The sequence below is a fragment of the Hibiscus syriacus genome, unplaced genomic scaffold (assembly GCF_006381635.1).
Source record: "Hibiscus syriacus cultivar Baekdansim isolate YM2019G1 unplaced genomic scaffold, ASM638163v2 tig00110777_pilon, whole genome shotgun sequence".
Lineage (NCBI taxonomy): Eukaryota > Viridiplantae > Streptophyta > Magnoliopsida > Malvales > Malvaceae > Hibiscus > Hibiscus syriacus.
Genome location: NW_024062858.1, coordinates 689,511 through 711,304, shown reverse-complemented (window position 1 = coordinate 711,304; position 21,794 = coordinate 689,511). Strand labels below are relative to the sequence as shown.

Here is a 21,794-nt window from a genome sequence, read left to right as displayed (position 1 = left end):
TTTGTTCAAAAACTTAACTTTTCTTCTTCTTCTTCTTCTTCACTGTTAGATTCGGTATGAAGAAGCTAAAACAAGAGGGAGAAACATGTAAGATTTATAAGGAAATGTTGGACAACTTGGGATTACCCAGAAAGGAAAATTGGGATTTTGAAAGAAAGTGAAGGTTTATGAATGGAGGAGGAAAAAAGAGGACTTTCCTGCAGTAAATGGGATAGATTGCATTGTTGACAGGTTGCAAACCACACCTGAATAGGAACTACACCAGGCGTATACATATTTTTGTGTGTGTTTATTTGTCTTTTTTTCAGCCGTGATTCAGTCAGATTTCCTAGAACCATAAGATTTCGCAGAGAGACTTTTTTTCTTTTTCTGGGAATGGAGCTTGATGACATTCGACCATTTTGGAAATTTGGATTATATTGTATCAAAAGAACATAAATCTAAAAATTTAGAATTAACTATTATTATGTATCACCAAAATTTCAATTTTGAATATACCATTACAGTGTTAATTTTAGTTTTACATATAATTATATCATCGCATTGTCAAATGATAAATAATATGTTGGTATAAACTATAATATTCGTCGAACGTGACAATGTGACAAAAAGTAACATTGTTTTAGTGTGGATATACTAATGTTCAAAATAACATTTTTTATAGGACTATATAAATCCTTTAGCTCGTATATCGATTTTGTCATTAAACTTTTAAATACTTAAATTTTAGGTATTGAAATTTTTTAGTCGATCATCACCGGTTTCTATTCGCAACAAGATATGTACAAAAATGTTCATATTTTACTCTTTGTTCTTCTCCTTGAATTGGGTTTCTACGAAACAAACTTAAAATCTTCAAAAATCTATCTAAATGTCTAATTACTAAAAATTTCGAGTTATTTGAGTTATTATTCGAGTTATTTGAGTTGTATTTTATAACTCGATTTAAATTTAAAAAAATTTCAAATCGAGTTGAGTTTATGATATTACAACTCAAACTTAACTCAAGTCGGGTTTTGCTCACCCTGCTCACAATGCATCAAATTTGAGAAATGCTTCAAACCCCTAAAAATGATAATTTTTTTTGTTTAATTTTATGAGTTTTAAGAGGTTTTAATAAAATCTAAATTGACAAAGTTATAGAGAACGATGAGATGAATTCATCAATGTCTAAGATGGTCGCAAAAAATGTTCGAGAGCAACGATTTTCGAAGATGACTAAAAATGGATGAAAACCCCTAACTTTAATAATTTAAAAGAAAAAAAGATGATGAGGTGAATGTAATGGTCCGAATTTCTACTTTTATACATGAACTAACCTTTAGCCATTCAAATACACGAAATATAAAATACTCATTAAAACAAAGACTTTGATATAAATTAGAATACTAAAACATATGAATTTATATATAAAAATCACGTAAATGTTTGACTCATCAGACATGTATCACTACTTTATTGGTAAAATAAAATCAATTAAACATGTATTTGGATTGTTGAGAGAAAATCATGTAAATATTAAAAAAAATATTATATCAACATCGTCATCAACTTTTTAACATCGAATTATCTAAACAGAAATATAATATTATATATGTCTTTGAAAAATCCATTAAACTATTTAAATAAAAACACGAAATTAAAATAGAGATCAAATAAATAGTTTAATTTTTTATTATTAAACCTATAATTAAATATATGAATTGGGTGGCAAATGATACGAATTTGGGACGATTGAGTGCAGAAAAAAAAAGTTTTAAGGGTAAAAATTTGGAGAGTTTTTATTTCACAGATATAAAAACTTCCAACTTAGGCTAAAAAAAATGAAAGCTAAGAAACAACGTAAAAGAAGAAAGATTGAATCATTGAATGGATTTGAAGTGCAATACTATTTTTGGTAGATCGTTTAATGGTGTTGTAAAAGTGTGTAATTAATATTTTTTGTCACATGAGATGGGAATTTCTTGACAAACTACACCAATGCTTAAATGCTTTTTGACTGGTTCAATATCTATACAAATTTTAGATTTCAATAGAAACATGTATAGGGATGGCAGTATGACCCGAACCTGACGGTGAAACCCGAAATCCGATCAAGTTCGGGTCGGGTTGAATGATATCGGGTCAGGTGGGGTATCGAAGATTTTTTTCGGGGAATTTTTCGGGTCGGGTTCGGGGCAAGGTATCCCCGCCCCGCCCCGATTATATATATATATAATATTTTATATATTTTATATTAATTATATATAAAATATTTTCGGGTTCGAATTTGGGTATAATATTTCGGGTCGGGTTCAGAGATGGGGCAAAAAAAATCCCCAACGGGACGCCCCGATAAAAAAACCCATCGGGGATCGGGTCGGGGTTGGGGACAGGGATTCATTTTGGGTTCGGGGACAGGGCGAGCAAAACCCGACCCGAACCCGACCCGTTGCCATTCCTAAACATGTAAATGAGGAAAATACAGGTTTATTGAATAAAAGTTTATTCTTTGTTATGTTATAATATGTATTATCATTTAATTAGAGAAAATATTTATTGAATTAAATAAATTAGAATTAAGAAAAAAAAGTCTAATCGTATAACCATCTTATTGGAAGAATACATTTATTAAATTTAATTTAAATTATGCAAAATTGATTGAATGTGTAAGTAATGATGATCAAATGTATAATTATACTAATTATATTAATTGTCATATTAACTTATCCATCAAATGTAAATGAGTTGTAACTTGTTTGATATCATTTAAATAGTTGAGTACACTAATTATACCAAATGTATAATTATACCATCCAGCTCAATTGGTAGAGCACAAGGTTTTTAATCTTGAGGTCGTGGGATCGAGTCCCACGGAGGGCATTTCATAATTCGGAGGTCTCTTACGGAAGCTGCTCTCAACCTGGTGTTGGAGGCAGCCTACTATCTTACCTCCCACTTACCCCATACATATGGAAAAAAGGGACAGCTATATTAATTGATTGATAAAATTAAAATATCGATGATCATATTGGAATCTCTAATAGTTAAGTGATCATGGGTGTAAATAAATTAAATAAACTTTTTTAAGGCTAGCCGCCTTCTTCGTTATTTTTTTCTTAATTTAGGTTTTCTCTCAATACTTTTGCGACTCTTTCCTTTTTTCCCTTTGATTTTTGTTTATTCGGCAGTAACACTAATCTTAATGTTCATTGTTGACCGCTAGTGATTATTAATTCTCTTGTTTTTCATACTATGTCATTTGTTTTCCTTTTTTCTTGAGTTTTTTTTAATTTTGAATAAGAATTTATGTCCTTGTGACACACTTTTCTCTACTCTTATGGCACACATTTTCTCTGTTGTTGTGGCATAATCCTTATGACTTTTGGTACGTTTTGTGCATAACTTTGTGGTCATTTTGGTGCTCACACAAAGACCCTTATCATCATATTTGTTTCCTGATTGGTTTGTCGATGGTTACGTATAGTCAGATCCCCTCTTTGGTAAAAGGTTGTTTGTCGATATAATCAGAATTGTGTAACGAAGCAGCCTGCCATATAGTTTGGTTCGCGAACTACTCTTTTATCACTTTGTAAAGCGTCTTGTTCAATAAAGACAATGAATTTTTATGAAGGTTACTAAGTTCTTTTGATGTTGGGCATCATTCTCAATGGAATGTTTCGTTTTTTCTTTGTATCTTTGGGTTTAATATTTTTGTTTTGTATGAGTTTTTGTGTGACAATTATTCTCATTTTTCTCTTTATGCTTGAGTGCATTATAATTCTAACTCATTTCATTTTTTTTATTAATGAAATCCAATTGTCACTGTTAAAAAAATTATGAATGTAATTCATCCAAAATATAAGTACAAAAGACTAATATCACATGAATCGCCAAATATAAAATTGTATAATATTCTCTCACTTAATCCTTGTGACATAAATTTCATAGTTTGATAATAGTAATCATAATATGTGTAGTTTAAACTAATTCTTTTTTCATATATTAATCACATCATAAAATCATCATTAAATGAAAACTAACAAGAACTATAGCAATTATAGGTGATTAATTCAACATAACTTCATTCATGTATCATAATATTAGTTCTAAATTCAATATGATATATAATGAGATATATCATAATGGTTTAACAATAATATTGTCGAAACGGTCTTTTCCCGGAGGGGGAAAAGGGGGTCATGTTTCAAAAATAATTCTTGGAACTATCGGTTAGTGATAAAAAAAAACGTGGTTCGAGGAGTCGCCACCAATCTTTAATTAGGGTGTGATTGGGCATCCAAAAATAAATTTGCCATTTTAATAAAATATTAATTTTAATTAAAACGACAAACTTGCGGTATGCGTTACCAAAATTTGAGTTCGGGAGTTGGTTACGTGTGGGGAATGATTAGTACCCCTACAACGCCCTAAATCGGTACCTAGTCGATTAATTAATTGTCTTTGCAATAAAATTTAAAAGTTCGAGTCTAATCTAATTTAAGATCCCCTAAGTAATATTCTTTGTATTTTCGGATGAAACATGATAATATTTAATTATTTCCAATCGAGAAGAATTGATCTCTCATACCTTGAAGCAATCGATTTTTACTCCAATAAAAATAAAGAAATATTAAAATTTCATTCTAAAGTTCACTATTAATTCAAAATAATAACACCCAAAATAAATTTAAGAGTGAAAACAATAATATCTAATTATTTCCAATCGAGAATAAACGAACTTTTGTGCGTTAAAAAATCATTTATTACCCCAATTGAAATAAAGAGATATTAATATTTCGTCTAAAAATCGATATTAATTCGAGAAAAAAATGGCAATATCAAATTATTTCCAATTGAGAATAAATGACATCTTATGCCTTAAAGCAGACATTTATTACTCCGACCGAAATGAAATGATATTACTATTTTTATTGTCGATTCGAATGTTATTATTTTGAAAATCCATCGGAAAACACATGCAAAAATAAAAAAAAATAAAAAGCATACATTAAGCAAACACAATTAATTAATTAAATATTTTACCGATATTTAATGAGAATAAGAATGTACTTTTAATTAAATATCTCGAGATGAGGCCTTAGATTCGTTCTAACAGTCTTTTCCCTATGAATTTAATTAAAAGAACATTGTCTTTTTCTTAATTTCCAAATTTAAAAAAAATGAAATTGATTCAATTCATGTCACTAAATGGGATAGACTTTCATTTTAAAATTATCGAAAGTAACTTTCTAATACGTTAAGAGAATCACTTTATGACAATATTAAAATGATCAAATATTACCCTTAGTCAATTTATTTCAATTTGAGTCAAGCAATGCTTATGAGGATATCATGCGAGATTAATTAGGACTAAAATGAACTAACATGCAAAAATTAAGATAAAGAATAAATGTGGGACTAAAACATAAATGATTAAACTATCGTGTCAAAATTAAAATAAAATGAAACGTACAAGTGACTAAGAAAAACATTTTCAATATTAAGTGCTAAAATAAAAATAAATATAACATGGAACTAAATTAAAGTAAATTAAAATTCTATGGCCGAATTAAAAATAAATAAAACTCATTCGGGTTCGAAATATAAACATGCAAAAATATAGGGGCTATTTCATAAATATTCCAAATTTTTTCTACATTTTACATATTCAAATAAATAAAGGTAAAATTACAAACTAAATCCCTAAATGTTCAAATAAAAATTAAACTGTCATTACAGGATTAAAATGCAAAACATGCGTATACATGCAAGGGCTAAATAGCAAATATTCCTACAGGTGACTAATATACAAAACGTGCTAAAAGTAAAAGGACTAAATTGTGATTAAACTAAACATTGCAAAGCATGAATATAAATGGCCAAATTCTGAAAACGATCCCCCTAGTGATTATTCTGTAAAAACGCACGTAAGTTAGGGGGACCAAAATGCAATTTCCCCATAACTTACCCCTATATATACCAACTTAAGCATTTAATTTCATTCTCACCCGAGTTTTTTTTTAAATCATTTTTTTGTTTTCTCTCAAATACTTCGACTGCCCCACTACCGGCCACCGCAACTCACCTCTGCCCGCCATCCGACCGCCGCACACTATGGTCAGACCTCCCAAACTCAACCAAAATAACCCCTAGCTCAGATATAAACCCCTATGACTAGATTTAGGGTTAAAATCCCCTAAAATTGACCCTAACCGAATATAAAATAAACCTTCGACTTACAAACTCTTCGCGATATCCGACCACCACCTGACGAAAGTGACCCAACCACCTCCAGTTCGAACCCCCTAGGTAAGATCTACCCCTTTAGCTTAAGTTTAGATCTCATGCAAGACTCGAAAATAAAGATTTATATATATATATATATATATATATATATATATATATATATGTTTTGAAACCGAAAGAAAATACCCAAAAAATACCTTGAAAATTTCTGATTTATTGCTTTGTTTTTCTACCAAATCGAAAGGGGAATCGACCCCTTTTACATTTTTGTTTGGGGTTTATATAACCCGAATCTTACATATTTTTTCTTTCTGTTTTTTTCTTTTTCTGATGAAAATGATTACAGATAAAAAATGATTCTTGCATGCTCTGTTGGTCTTTGTGGTTGCTTGTGATACGTTTTTTACATTGCGGGCTTCGATTGGCTACAACGTTTAGTAGTCAGTAGTTGACGCAATAAGGAGGTGGCCTGAGATTGGTGAGCGGCAGAGATTTTTGAGGTTTGATCTGGACCATTAGATGGGTTCAGATCGGACGATTGAGATGAAAAGCGGTGGCTGTTGAAGAGGAAACACTAATCTGGGTTATATCTGGGCCGTTGGATCTCTCTCATATCCAGCAGCTGGGAGTTGTTGGCGGTTGCTGGAAAATGAAGAAACCCTAACGGGTTTGGGCCCTGAACGGGTCTCGGGGTTGGGTTGAACTGGGGTTTGGGCTTCAAATTGTTTTGTACTTGGGCCCAGAACTGGGCTAGGTGATGAGTGTTCAGAATCGTTAATCTTTGCTCATTATTTCTTCGATTTTGTGGAATTATTGCTGCTGAATTGGTCGTGTTATACTTGTTTTTTGCAAGTCCTTACTTTCCAGAATTAGTGACAAAACGGGTGCATTATGTATTTTTTTATTATTTGGTCACGCCTGGAGACATGGGCACAACTCTGGGTACGACACGGTGTGACATGGCAGTTTCTAGAAGGTCCAGTCAACGACGGTTTCTAGAAGACTTCCACCGCACGCCTTTTGGAAGATTGATGAGGAGAGTTACATTAGGAGACTAGTTTAAGTTTGAATTTAAATTAAAAAAAATTATCTTAGGATTATTTTATTTTATTTTCTTGTTTATCCTTAGGCTTTGAGAGGCTATAAATACCCACTTGGGGTAAGCCTAAACTCATCACTCAAATTACAATCTTCTTTTCTCTCTAGTTTTTATTAAAGCTTTCTCTTTTTACTTTTCAAGTTCTTCATTTTTCTTTTATTTTCAAGTTTTGTTTTTAATATGCTAAGTATGACTTTTGTCATGCTTAGCTAAATTTTTCATAAGCCGAGAGATGGCGCAATGACTTAATTCCAACTGGAGAATTGAAACAGGCCTTTAATATCTTCGGAATATCTCTCTCAATCTCTACGCTTATTTTTCAAAATCAAAACAATTTTCAAAATCAAAGATTGACTTTGGTTAAGAGGTTGTTGCGATTAAATGTGTGGGAGGAAGATTCGGCTTATAGAAAGCAAATTCGACTTCCTGGGAACACACTTGGCTAGATGGCTTCGCTAAGAGGGAATTGAGATAGGAATTAACAGTTATTGAAGCAACAATCCGAGTCGGTCGCCATGAACTTAAACGGTAATTGATCTACGACAATTGATGTCGATTAGATCAATTTTTGAAGCCGGAATCAAAGATTTCCTTGAGTATTCGGTGTACAAGATAGAGTCACGGGGATAGCCCTTGTAGACAAAGTAACCGACGTGAATCCCGGAGGGAAAATCTTATTCGATGATCTAAAGGAAATTGAGTCAAAGCAAAGCTTGAGGCTATTTTTACCGTATTTATTCACAATCTTTACCCTCTTATGTTTAATTTAATTGCTTTTATTTATTTAACCATTTTTACTATTTAAATCTCATATTACAAACCCCTATTTTTACTATTTTTGCCTGGTTAGAACCATTCAAACATAAAATTGTGATTTTCTAAGTCTTAAGGATTCGACCCTTATTTCTCTATACTACGTATTTCCTTATTTATTAATTAAGAAAAAGGAATTTATTTCACATCGAAAACAACAGTTGTCAAATTGGCGCTGTTGCCGGGGACTTCGCCAAAGTTACTAATTTTTGTTTGCTTTTGATTTATGACCAGGACTAATCTAGGTGCATTAGTGGAGTACAACACGGAGATTGAAGCCAAAGCTAGGATACTCCACGCACAGACACTTCGAGAAAGAATGAGACAACAAACAAATCCAGAAGAAGAATCAAATTCAGGTAATACAAATTCGATGGTCGATTCTACTATCCGGGAGTTAGCCACGACACCTACTGAACAAGGGCCTATGTGCATTGATTTTCCCCAAGGTGAATCTCCGTACCAATTCAAAACCGGCCTTATTCATCCCCTCGCAATATTCTGCAATTTCCAAACGAGGACCCACACAAACATCTCAAAGAATTTCACATGGTCTGCTCCAACATGAGACTACAGGTTAATTTCTCAAGGTAAACCTTATTATCCCTAGCAAGCTTAGAGACCAAAAGAAAATTCTTGGTTATGTGAGGCACATGCTTCAGTCAAGACTATAGTTCTTGAAGAAGCAGAGGAAACAATTGCAGTACCAATGTTATGAATATCAACAGAAACTCCATTGCCAACAGTAAGTTTACCTGGACCTCTAGTTGGTGCCATTATATCAAAACAATTACTGCATTTTCATTGACAAACCAGTGAAGAATTACATGGTTTATATAGCAGTTGGTTGTTGAACCAAGAAGCAAACTTCCTAACAGACTTTGACAAATATAACCGTGTAACAACAACCTAACAACCTATGGTTCTGATTGTCTGCAACCCAACATACACCATTAACTATGAGCTTAACTACAAGCTTCTTGAATCTTCTCCATGCACACCATGCAACATACCCTGGAGCTCGAGCAATGTTAGAGCATGATCATTGATGTTCACTAACTCATTATGCTAACAGTCCATGGTCATTATTATTAGGAGCTAAGTGTTTAATTTTAAATGATACACGCAATAGTATGCCGAAATTCTTTGGGGTTGTTTGGGTGGGTGAAAAGATAATTATCGGAGGGAAAAGTTTCTTTTAGAATTTAATATCTATGTTTGGATTGAAAAGATTCCTAATAAGAAGTAATAGTCCATTCGCAATAGTATTATTTTGGGATGTTTTATTGGGAATGTCAATCTCTCCTATTGCTTAGGTATTTATCTGTTCCAATGAATTTGAATTAAAATACCATTAAAACAATATAATTATTTCAAAAACCTTCCTTTTATTCCTTTATCTATTTGTCCTTTTAATCGGCGATTTAACTATTAAAAAGTGGAAATAATGTGATTATTTTTAATAAAAATTATAATATATATTTTTTAATCAATAAATTAAAAATATTCTCTAAAAAATTAATAATGTAAACCTTGTATATTTTGATAAGAGTAAAATGATTCATCTATTAAAATTTTTATATTCTTCTTTAGTTAAATGTTAACGTAAAATTTTAATATATTTTTAGATAAATAATATAAAAATTAATATTAATTAGAATTAAAAGAATATATGATATATTTATTCTTTTATTCTACTCATTTATCTTTTAAATTTTTGTAAAAAATTATAAATTTTATTAATCTATATATATATATATAAATTAAAAATAATAAAATAATATATTTTCTTTGAATTTTCATATAAATATTTTTATTTGAATATTCAAAATTCAACTTGTTAAAAAATATATCATAAAGATAATTTAGTAAAATATATATTCCAGTAATCTCCTATTTCTTTAACCAAACATTGTAATCTTACATTCCTATCAATCAAATCAAATACAATAACGTAACTTTTTTATTAATGTATCAAGTAATATTATATTTAGATAATCTTATTCCTATAAGTAATGCTACATTCCATTCCATGGACTAAACGTCCCTATGCTCCTTATCTGTCAACTGGTCCTGAAACAATAAACCTGGCAACTAACAGAATGGTGGAAACCAGATAATTAAATATTCATCCATACAAATGCGTGCTTCAGAAAACCTAGGCAAATTGCATTTAAACAAGTAAATCTGTCGGTCAGACCAGAACACCGAATCATACCTCTACAATAATTCAGACGTTTCCCCAACATACCTTCGACTTATGCACTAAAAAAATTACCAGAAACCAGCACCATGATTCGTAGGAGAGCTCCTAGATATCTTTGAAAACCACACGTGTTTAATAACAAGGCAGGCAGCCACCAAATAATACCAGGAATTGCTACTGTCTCAAGTTGGGTCACAAGGAATCTTTTACAGCCTCACAAATTGTCCGGCACGTCGCCCGGCTTCCACCAATTTCCAAAGGTCCACCTCTACACTTATTCCCTCATCCATAGTATTCAAATCATTACCCCTTGAATTCTGATGAGATGTTGCTGTGTTATATAAACTGTCAACCTAAGCAAGTCAATCAGCCATTTTGCAATCTTTATTCATAGAAATTCTTAGTAGTAGCTGTTGAAAGAATATCCCAGTGTGCATCATGGACAGCAAAGAGAAAGGTGTTGAAACCAGTGCAATTGGCAGGAGTTCAAGTGGCACAAGGCCTATCCCAAAGAGGGGACAGATCAAGTCAAGAATTGCAGCAACTGCTTTTCACTCAGTCATTTCAATGTTATCTAAAGCCAGTCCAAATCACCATCATTTTCACTGAAAGGCATACTTAAGGGAGGACTAAAACATTGTAATTAGTGATCACATTAAGCATTGTATTAAGATTATTAAGCAATTTTCTTTTTCTCCTTCATCTTTATTCTCATTTAGTGTATATTTTAGATAAACTGTTTGTTTCCTATAAATGGTAGTCACTTACCAAAATCCGAATGTTCGTAACATGACAATATATCCACTCAAATTCCATGAAAGTATCAGCCTGCTCCTTCAACCGGAATAGTTGCTCAAAGAAAAAGGTTTTCCACGTAGAAGAGAAGAAATTAAAGAACAGCAATACAGCATAAAGACTTCCACTCAGTTGTTTGTGCATTTGCCAAGGCAAATGCAGTAAATTGTACAATTGAATTCATAAACCAACTTAACCATGAGTAAGGTAAAACCAAGCTGGATTCCCGTCACTACCATCTCCATGGTTCTTCACACAAAGCGAACCAGTGGGATACAACATTCAAACTCATAGTTATCTCACAACTTGCCTCGACTTAATAATAGATTTTGGCCTCGAGATGAGGGGTTGTGCATTCCAACGGTCAAATCTCGGCTCAAGTCATTTTATGACATTCTCTCGACTAATAGAGACAAATATTGTACCTCATCATGGGTCCTCTGTACACTATTCTCGTGCCTTATAGCCTCTGGAAGACTCAAAAATATCTTCGAATCCTCGACACCCAGAGAACTCCATAAGACATAAGAAAAACATCTCCGAAAGAGGGATCTAAAAGATCTAAATATCGAGAACTCGCGATTTATTGACATTATCTCTGACAAACTCACATAATCCACTCAAATCAAATCCACCGTCACATAACAATATCCATCTAGTATGTTACCTACAATATCTATCATATAATCACTATAAATTCTCTCGACTATGACAAACTAGAAAAAGGGCAACCGAGGAGGAACCTATTTTAGATCACCTCACCCTTATTCATTTATCTTATCTTTTTTTATGGAGACGAAATACTTAGACACTAATCAATAAATGATCCATCACCAATTACGTTTTTTTTATCTAAATCAAAATAGATAAACCTTTTATAGCATTACAATCCATTTATTCCTCTCAACAAACATTATCCCTTTCAACATCGTCATTGTGCTTTTAGAAAATATCGTAGATATGTCACCCCTAGGGCTGTAAATGAGACGAGACAGATCGAGAGTTACTCGAGATCGACTCGATCAAGGCTCGATAAATACTCATATCGAATGGACTCGACTCGAGTTCTTAATGAGCCGAAACGAACTACTGGATATTCGACTCGAAAAGCTAGTGCGTAGCTCGAAAATATAATATATTAAGATTTTATTTTTTTTTAAATAAATTATTAATAATATTAATATTTATGTATTGATTTTTTTTAAAATACAGTAAAATTTCTTGTATTTAAGGTTCTTGTTTGAGTTTGAGGCTTCAATCGAGTTAAGTTTAAGAATTTTTTTCATTTCGAGCTGCTCACGAGCTTCAGTTCAGGATTTCGAGTTCGAGTCGAGCTTGAAAATTTTAAGCTCGCGAGTTTTCGAGTCGAGTCGAGCTCCATTTCAAAGTTTTCGAGTCTAGTCGAACTCAACAATACTCGAGCTCGACTCGACTAGTTTACAACCCTAGTCACCCCATTGTTTTTATTTACTATCAATGCTATATGTCAGAATGTAAGACAGGCACCGGATTAATCAAAGATAAAAGAGAATACTATATTTTGGTTAGAGGCTACCTATGAACCATGCATAACACATTATAGGTAGCCGCCGAATACATCGATTAGGCGTAGCATGTGAACCTCTGTCACGTCACTCATACAGTATATGGCATTCTACCTGGATCAAAATTAATCAACTGCTTTGCCATGTGACGCTGAAACAAGTAGATATATTATATAACAAGGTGGCTTCACCTATTGGCTATATGACATTACCAATATACTTGAACAAGCATAAATATTCATCCATACAATGCGTGCTTCACAAGACCCGGGCAAATTGCATTTAAACAAGTAAATCTGTCGGTCAAAAGGAATTTAGAACAGAACACCGAATCATACGTCTACAATAATTCAGACGTTTCCCCAACATACATTCGACTTATCCACTAAAAAAATTACCAGAAACCAGCACCATAATTCATAGCAGAGCTCCTAGATGTCTTTGAAAACCACACGTGTTTAATGGCAAGGCAGATCCGGTATTAATTATCATCCAAACAACTAATTCAGACAGCCACCAAATGATACCACGAATTGCTACTGTCTCAAGTTGGGTCACATGGAATCTTTACAGCCGAACAAATTGGCTGGCATGTCGCCCGGCTTCCCCCAATTTCCAATGGTCAACTTCTATACGTATTCCCTCATCCATAGTATTCAAATCCCTGCCCCTTGTATTGTGATGAGATATTGATGTGCTATATAAACTGTCAACCAAAGCAAGTCAATCAGCCATTCTGCAATCTTTATACATAGAAATTCTAAGCAGTAGCTGTTCAAAGAATATGCCAGTGTGCATCATGGACAAGGTGAAAGGTGTTGAAACCAGTGCGATTGGCAGGAGTTCAAGCGGCACAAGGTCTATCCCAAAGAGGGGCCAGATCAAGTCAAGAATTGCAGCAACTGCTTTTCACTCCGTCATCTCCTTGCTATCAAGAGCCAGTCCAAATCACCATCATTCTCACTGGAAAGCATAAAGGCTTATTGGTGTATTAAGCAATTTTCTTCGTCTCTTGTTCATCTTTACTCTCATGTAGCTTATATTTTAGATGAACTGTATGTTTCTAATCAATGGTAGTCACCTACCAAAATCCAAAACTTCGTAACATGATAATTTATCCACTTAAATTCCATGAACGTATCAACCTGCTCCTTCATCCGGCAAAGTTGTTTAAAGAAAAAGCCTTTCCACATAAAAGAACATGTGTACTAATGAGTGTCAGATTGTCTCATATCGTATCATTCTAATTTAGAACTTGTGCATCAAAACAGAACATGTACGTTTACATATTAACTTTTCATAACCAAGAACACAACGCATACCTCTAATGAATCAAATCAACCGAAATTAAACAAAAGAAGAACATCAGTTACACTTGGGACTTAATTTAGGTGATTAGCGAAATCTTAAGCCCTCAATTAACTCTTTGCATTGCAAATGAATGCACTCAATAGTTCTTGTCGATGCACAACCCGATGACTCTGAAACGATAGTTTCTACCTTCTGATTGGTGGAATCAAACTCCAGTACTTTAAATCCACCTCATCCTACACAAAACATGATCACAAAAAACAAATAAAAGATCTGAAAATCACTAAATTAAATGGATTAATATAGCTTCCTCTCCATATTAAAATATTATTTAGAATTATCAAAATCACTATCAACCTTTCTAAATTTTAACCTATTGATTATATCTGATTCAAAACATCTAAACGTAATTTTTTAAGATCATTTTTATCTAAAAGATTAGTGTAATTCTAAGAAATTTCATTTTCTATAAATTTTCTCCAAAACAAGATTAATTAGTCTAGAAATTGATAAAATAAGATTGATTTATCGTATTAGATGCAAAGTACATTAGAGAACTAGATTTAGAACATAAAAAAAAAAGATTTTACAATTATTAATCATGATTTTCATAGGATTTAGAAAATATATTTAGGTGGATAAACACTCATCCTAAAAATTAAGAGATAGTTTAGATCTTTATTTTATTTTATTTTTTGTATATATTTGTTTTAGAGAACTTATTGTATATTTTTCATTGATTCTTTTGTGAGCTTATAATTTGTAAACATATATTTAGAGAGATATTTTTCTGTTTACATACTTCTTAACTTATAAAAGTAAAATGTTTTACGTTCACCTTAAAAAAAGCAAAAAAGAAAGCTATAAATGTTATAGTTTATCCTTGAAAGGTATACTATAGCTCTAAGCCAATGATTCCCCAGTTATTCTATAATTAGTAAAATCGAAAAAAAAAATGATTACATGTTTGAATAAAAACAATATACGTTAAAAAAGATAAATAGTTCATTGAATTATTTTTTAAAGTTGAATTTCATACTTATGACGAGTGATATTATAGTCTGTAAGAATGAAAGAAGAATCAATGTTGGGCCTAAACTTCAATAGTTTTCTGATTAAGAGCTTTGTATCTCCATTTTTCTTTCTCCAGAAAATCAGCATCAAGGAACCTGGAAATAAATGCCCATAGCCTATAAATGTCTTCAAAATTTGTGATGAAACTAAGAGCAGCTGTAACAACAGATATACCAGCAGGAAACTTGTGGCTCTTTTTGCTTAACGTTGTTCCTTCAGCTTCACTTGTTCTTGTCTCCAACACCTTCTCTTCATGCTTATCTGAGAACCAAATGTGTTGCAAAAACCCAAGGCTCAATGAAATGTTGTTTCTATCAGCCAGCTTTTGGATTAGTGCAGGACCGATCCTCTCTCCTTTCCAATCGAATACATTGAATGCTACTGCAGGTCCTCGGTCGAACATTATTTTGGGCCCATAGATTTTGACTGCAGGAATTCCATTTTCTGAATTTGGATGCCTAAGGCTCATCAACGCATTCACCAACCAATTGATGAGGCCCCTTGTTCTGCTGCTGATTAGTATCAGGCCTAATGAATCTGCATGATCCAAGCTTCTACATTCGATTCTAGGGGTGTTGCTGATTTCTGAGTTTCCGGATTCAAAGGATGTATCCATTACTTCATCAACCTTAGCTGATTTTTCAGGGATTTGAGCTGGCCCTGAAGATGGGACAAGATGCAATACTCCCACCATTGTAGCAGTGACTGAATCATTCAAAATTGAAGCATTGGATTTCTTGATAAACAAGCAACAAAATCCTGATGGGTTTACTCCGAAAACCTTGAAAAAGGAGCAGATGAGGAAGTCGGGATTGAAAAGAGAGAGCCCCAAGGTCTCCATGTCCTTAGCTCCCAACGCAGATGCATCAAGCAACACATGCCACCCATTCTCCCGGGCCATACTCATCCATAGACATGAATATCTTGATCCTGTGACCCACGATTGAAGTGGGAAAACAAAAAGTCCTCTTCTCTTGTACTTGCTTCTACTCACTATCTTCCCTCTCAGTTTTTCTGATTGAATTTCTAGATTTGGCCATGAGAAATCAGCCGACATGACATTTGCTCCTCTCTTTTTGGAACTCTCAATCATCACCTGAACAGCCTCACTTTGGTAGTCATAAACCGTGAGAAGATTTTTACTAGACTGAAATGGGTAACACTCCGACAGAAGCTTGAAAGCAGATGACTGAGTGGCAGTAAGAACCATGGAGTAATCAGCTTCTGAGATATTCATGAAAGCCATGATCCTTTTCCTTATATCAGATTCAAATTGTGATTCTTCCCTAGTTCCATATAGTACCTGAGAATTCAGGTTTATTGACTTGTAGGAAATATCAAAAATTGCAGGCTCTAAAGAAAGTGATGAAGAAGGGAAAAGAGTTGAGCCTGGAAATTGAGTTTGAAGCTGAGAATAAGAGAAGAGGCCATGGCCAACGTAGTCAAGACAGACATGCTTTGAGTGGGAAAGATGACAGTATTCTTTTGCTCGGATATGGTCAGCCTGTTTGGTTTGGGAATATTGAGGGTACACTTTGTTGAAACAAGCAAACGATTCCTCAAATGGAGGAAGCGACTCATGATTGGTGAAATGGGAATTCGGGTACAGAGAATTAGCTGTGCAAACCTCAAACTCATGCCGTGATGCCGCTGCACTGCCAGGGATCTGTGCATTAGACTCGGGAAAGCCAACAAAAGCATTGGGACAACAACCTGAAGAACAGGCTTTTGAAACATCTCTTAACCAATGTGATTGCATTGTTTCTACAAGTTCATGTATTTTTTTCCCTTGTAGTTTCTGTCATATGCAAACTCCAGGTAATTATTTCAAAGATCATAAATGCGAAAAGTCGTGTTACAAGGTAAGCAATTCTGACACGTTTGTAGGAAGTCAGCATACTCAATTGACCCTGCCTTCCATGGATTTTTAATGTTGCAGATTATTCATATTATTCAGTACTGAAAGAGCTGACCACAAGTGTGAACCTTTGCCTTACGTGAAGGTTTTATCATATTTACACCAACATATGAGGTGTTGATAGATAAGCCACAATTTTCAATTAGCTTTTGATGTATGTTATTGTAGATATTAAAATCCAAATTTCTTTATGTTAGTTATTTATTTTATTCATTATGCTCATCATGAGATTTTAATTATGTCCACACACATATATAAAATTCTATTAACGTATGTGTGCCCACTCTTAAAAAAATATTTATAAATAATCTATTATTATTTTATTTCTATAACTATCGGTTAAACGCTGAAATAGATTACATCAACAGGATCAAATTAAACGTTTAATTTACAACTTTCATTGCAATTTGAGTACTAAAATTTCCAACTTCAAGAAAAGAATACTGAAATCTCAAATTTATGATGACATAATTATGCTTTCATGTTTGAGTTTGGGTTTAGAATTGTATCCACACTCATTTTCTTAGAATTTTCCTTAGTAGTTGGAGGATCCAAGCAAGACGACAAGGGGGTGAAAAAGGAAAGCTTTTTTAAAAGTATATATGTCTTTAAATTAAATGATTATTTATTTATATATTCGTATTAAAAAATTTCAGAATGAAAAGAATAGTCGGAAGAAAACTAAAGGTAATTGTACTCAACAGATTTTTAGAGTGAAAATAAGAGAAGTGAATTAATAAGGAAGGTGGCAATTTTACTTTTTCAAAAGTCAAATTACTAAAGCAATCTTTTAAAAGAATTCAGTAAGGTATTATATATTTATAATTTTGTTTAGTTATTAACAGTGTATACACATTTTGTAGACGTAGCTGCTCGAATTTATATCTTTCATTGATAATAACATTCTTTTTTTTACAACTGAGATCATATAATAAATTCATCTTGCAAATGTGTTACATTTAATTTTTAAATCAAATTGTTTACATGAGTTACGTGATACTGAATCCAAGAGTATTATAAATAAATTTAGTTAAAGAACAAATTTGCCTATAGTTTTACACACAAGATAGATTTCTCTTAAAGAGCCAGCCTTTTTTTTTGAAAGAAACTTTAGAAATAATAATTATTTTAAAATATTATATAACTAATAGTAAGATAACTAAACAAAGTTCATGTCTTTCCGAATTTAGATAGCTATTAGATAGTTCATAGCCATTGTATTAAAAATTAGGTTCCATTTTTTTTTCAGATCAAATATTTTCATCTACATTTTATATTTACATGACTAATCTTTCTTTTTTTAAATAAATATAATTAATATTTATTTAAAATCTTTATTAATTATCAATAATGCATACACACTCGTATTATGAGTTTCGCCACAGTTATATTGTCAAAGATTTTGGTATTTGGAAAACAAACTCAATAAAGCTTGAAAAGTAACCACCGTTATTGCGTATCGGTGCTGGTATTTGCATGATAAATATTAAATATATCCGAGTCCCGCAGACAATGAAAAAGACTCAACCTGAGGTGACTGTGGACCAAATTTCCAATTCACAATTTCTAGATTAATCACTTCCCTTTGACCATAAGAATAAATGCGAAAAAAATTATAGTTAATTTACCACAGATTTCTACTCCACCTTAATTGAACTTATATCAAATTATATCCTTGACTTCATCAAAGAAATAAGTGCTGTGCTCTAGAGTTTACAATTACGAAACATGTAAAGATATGCATGTAAAAATCTCTACTTGAGAATGGAATCATTCAAATCTATATGTTTTTTTAATCACAACTTGAATTTTATATTATCAGAGATGTCATAAAATTTTATGTTAAGATGAAAATAGATTATCAATAAAAAATACAAATAAAATACATAAGAATTTAAAAATTTTAAGAGAGAAAATTGCCTCTTTCATTATCTCGATCTATCATGCTTGTATCTTACACCAGATTCCACCACCGTCGCCTGTCGGAAAGACGCATTTTTTCAAATAATTTTGTCACTCATGGAAGTTGAGGCCTTCGAGTTTAAACTCCTTATCCATTTCCATTCCCGTCAGATTCAAATAACGTGCTATAGAATTCTCGACTCATCAGCATTCACACTACATTTTCCCAATATATAACTCACTGTCGTTATCTCAGGCTCCAGTACAATGAACATGAAGCCTGCTAATACTATTCATTGCCCCATGTCTATGGGCATAAGTTCCCTTGGTTGTGACTGGCTTGCTGCGATGTCCTTGCAATTAGAATATTGCAATACCAGGTAATGTTTCGTTGAGTTTCTCTATAATTAATAATTACAAAATAATCTCCTAATTATAGGGTAATACTCTGTTGAGTCACTGACTATTAGAAGTTACAAAATGATCATCCTACTATTCATATGTTCCAAACTCATCCTTTTTCGTCAAAAATATTGTCAGTAGCCTGGACTGAACATTAACTTGCTAACTGAGATAAGATAAAATCATATTTTAATGATATTTGGCACTGTCGTTGCTTTCAAGCACTGGTTCGACAGTATAATATAAACAGAGAGTATATCCATAAAATACAACTTAAATAGTTCTGAGACCAAATTTTATCATGTCTAAGTGAGTATGTTAACATCCAGCTCAGACGGCCGTCAATTTTTAATGAAAAAAGACGAATTTGGAACAAATAAATAGTTGATTGACTATTTTATAACTTTTAATAGTTGAGAAACTCATGAAAAAAAATACCTTATAGTCAGATGATAAGTTTATAACTTCTGATAAACGGAAGATCCAACAAAATAACTCTATAATTACGAGACCATTTATGTATTTTACCTTAAATATTTTAAGTTTTTTCATTGAGTGTGCGGAGAACTTGTGGACGAATAAATCATTAATATGAGAAGAAAAAATGATAATAGAATTAACCATATGCAAAGAAGATAATATTTTACCTTCGAAAACCCCATTTAGGAGGTGGAAACAGAGATGAGAATTCCAAGGCTCACTTGACAAAACTTCAAGGTTCACTGGCCTTAAAAATTATCTTCATTCGGAACCATCACAGCAAAGCATATGTATATAGGATGAAAATCTTTCCATATATATATATATATTAGAATCTATTTACATAATATAAAATTCTTTTAATTTCATATAAATTTAGGATTATTGGATAATTGTAAATAGATAATTAAGATTAACTTCTTCTTCTTTTTTAATAAATATATTCTCATTTATTATTATTAACTTTTTATTTTATTTCGCTTGCAGGCATGTCGGAGTGGAAGAAAAAGAGAAATTAATTGCAGAGATTCGCTAGTTGATCGAGTGATCAAGAATATTCATATTATCTCACCTTGTATGAATTCAAATCTCTACCTTTACCATAAAAACATAAATATATCTCGGCACTTAATACAAAAAAGAAAGGGAAAGGGAAATTAATTGCAAATAATGTGACAATCCCCTGGAAAATTATCTCATTAGACAAACAAGATTACATATTAATTTGGAATTCCATATTCTGAAAAGCAGATGTAAATCAGAAAAGAATATTACAAGGGATATACCTCTAGGCCTATGTTTGGGTGCCACCTACTATACTAAAAAGCTAGGCATCTCCTCTCGACTCTTCTTTTTCTTTTCATCCTGCCTTCACCTTCTAGACATGGATATGGACACAACTGAAAGAAAAGAGAAATATTAGAGACATTGATTCATGTGTCTAAATCAAGCTAAGTATAGAATCTGTCAAATATAGAATTTTTCATATAAAAGGAGCCTCTGCTTTGCATGAAAATGCTTAGAAAACAGGCATCAAATAAGGATATTATCCGCATATGCTATGCGTTAAACAGCATATCCCATTGGTAGAAGAGCCTATAAATCTCTGGCTGAACCCTTTGGCTTAAACCAGAAATGGAGTTTAAACCTTCTGTTTTGGTGCCACAAGAAAACGAAAATTATCAACTAAGTGAACTTGTTGTAGGGCTTCTGTCCCTTGGCAGGTTAATGCTCGTAGATGATAAGTCAATATCTAATTGTCAACGAGAACCCGCCAAAGGAGAGTTGCCCTTCAACTGATTCTACTTAATCTCCGAAAGCCCTGTGTTTTTAGCTCTTGTTCAAGAGGTATGATCATGATTAATCTTCGCTTTTAATGATTATCTAGGGCTAGGGGTTCCTTGAAACACTATTCGACCAAATTAATGTGATGAACTTATAAGAGACAAGATATATGTCGTCAATTATAGATCATCTAATGGTCTTGGCTCAATAGTTAGGTGTGTGCTTGATCTCCCAAGCTACTCAAGTTTGATTCTCTTACTCCTATTTTTATGTCAATTATTTTTCTCCAATAAAAGAGTGATACATCTTACCGTCTTATTAGAAAAAAATAAATTTATTAAACTAAAATAAATTTAATTCTCCAATCGGAATGTGACACGTGTCATGATATCTGATATCAATGACACATATCACCATCTGAATAGAGAATTTAATTTATTAAATTAAGTTAAAATTGGAACAAAATCGATAAAATATACAAGTAACATGTATTAAATATATAATTATACTATTTTTTAAAATGTTACATTCTTTGTTAAACATTTGCGTGAGTGGTTTGATTGATATCGTTTGAATAGTTAAATAGCTTTTTGACAAATCTAAAATATTGGTGGTCTGATTAAAATCTTTCCATAATTAAATAATCATGAATGTAATATACCCTCCACTGATCCATTTTTTGTACTAAAAATAAAGCTGTAGTAGTACTAGCATAAACAGCAGAACAAACACATAAGA

The 21,794-nt window shown here is 32.4% G+C and overlaps 1 protein-coding gene across 1 annotated transcript; it reads right to left on the bottom strand.

The window, feature by feature from the left end:
* Window positions 1–15,054: 15,054 nt before the first annotated feature.
* Window positions 15,055–16,829, bottom strand: LOC120139960 (molybdenum cofactor sulfurase-like). Its single transcript, XM_039155049.1, has one exon. The coding sequence runs from the start codon at window positions 16,827–16,829 to the stop codon at window positions 15,090–15,092; it is 1,740 nt and encodes a 579-aa protein (XP_039010980.1). The 3' UTR covers window positions 15,055–15,089.
* Between the last annotated feature and the right edge of the window lie 4,965 nt (window positions 16,830–21,794).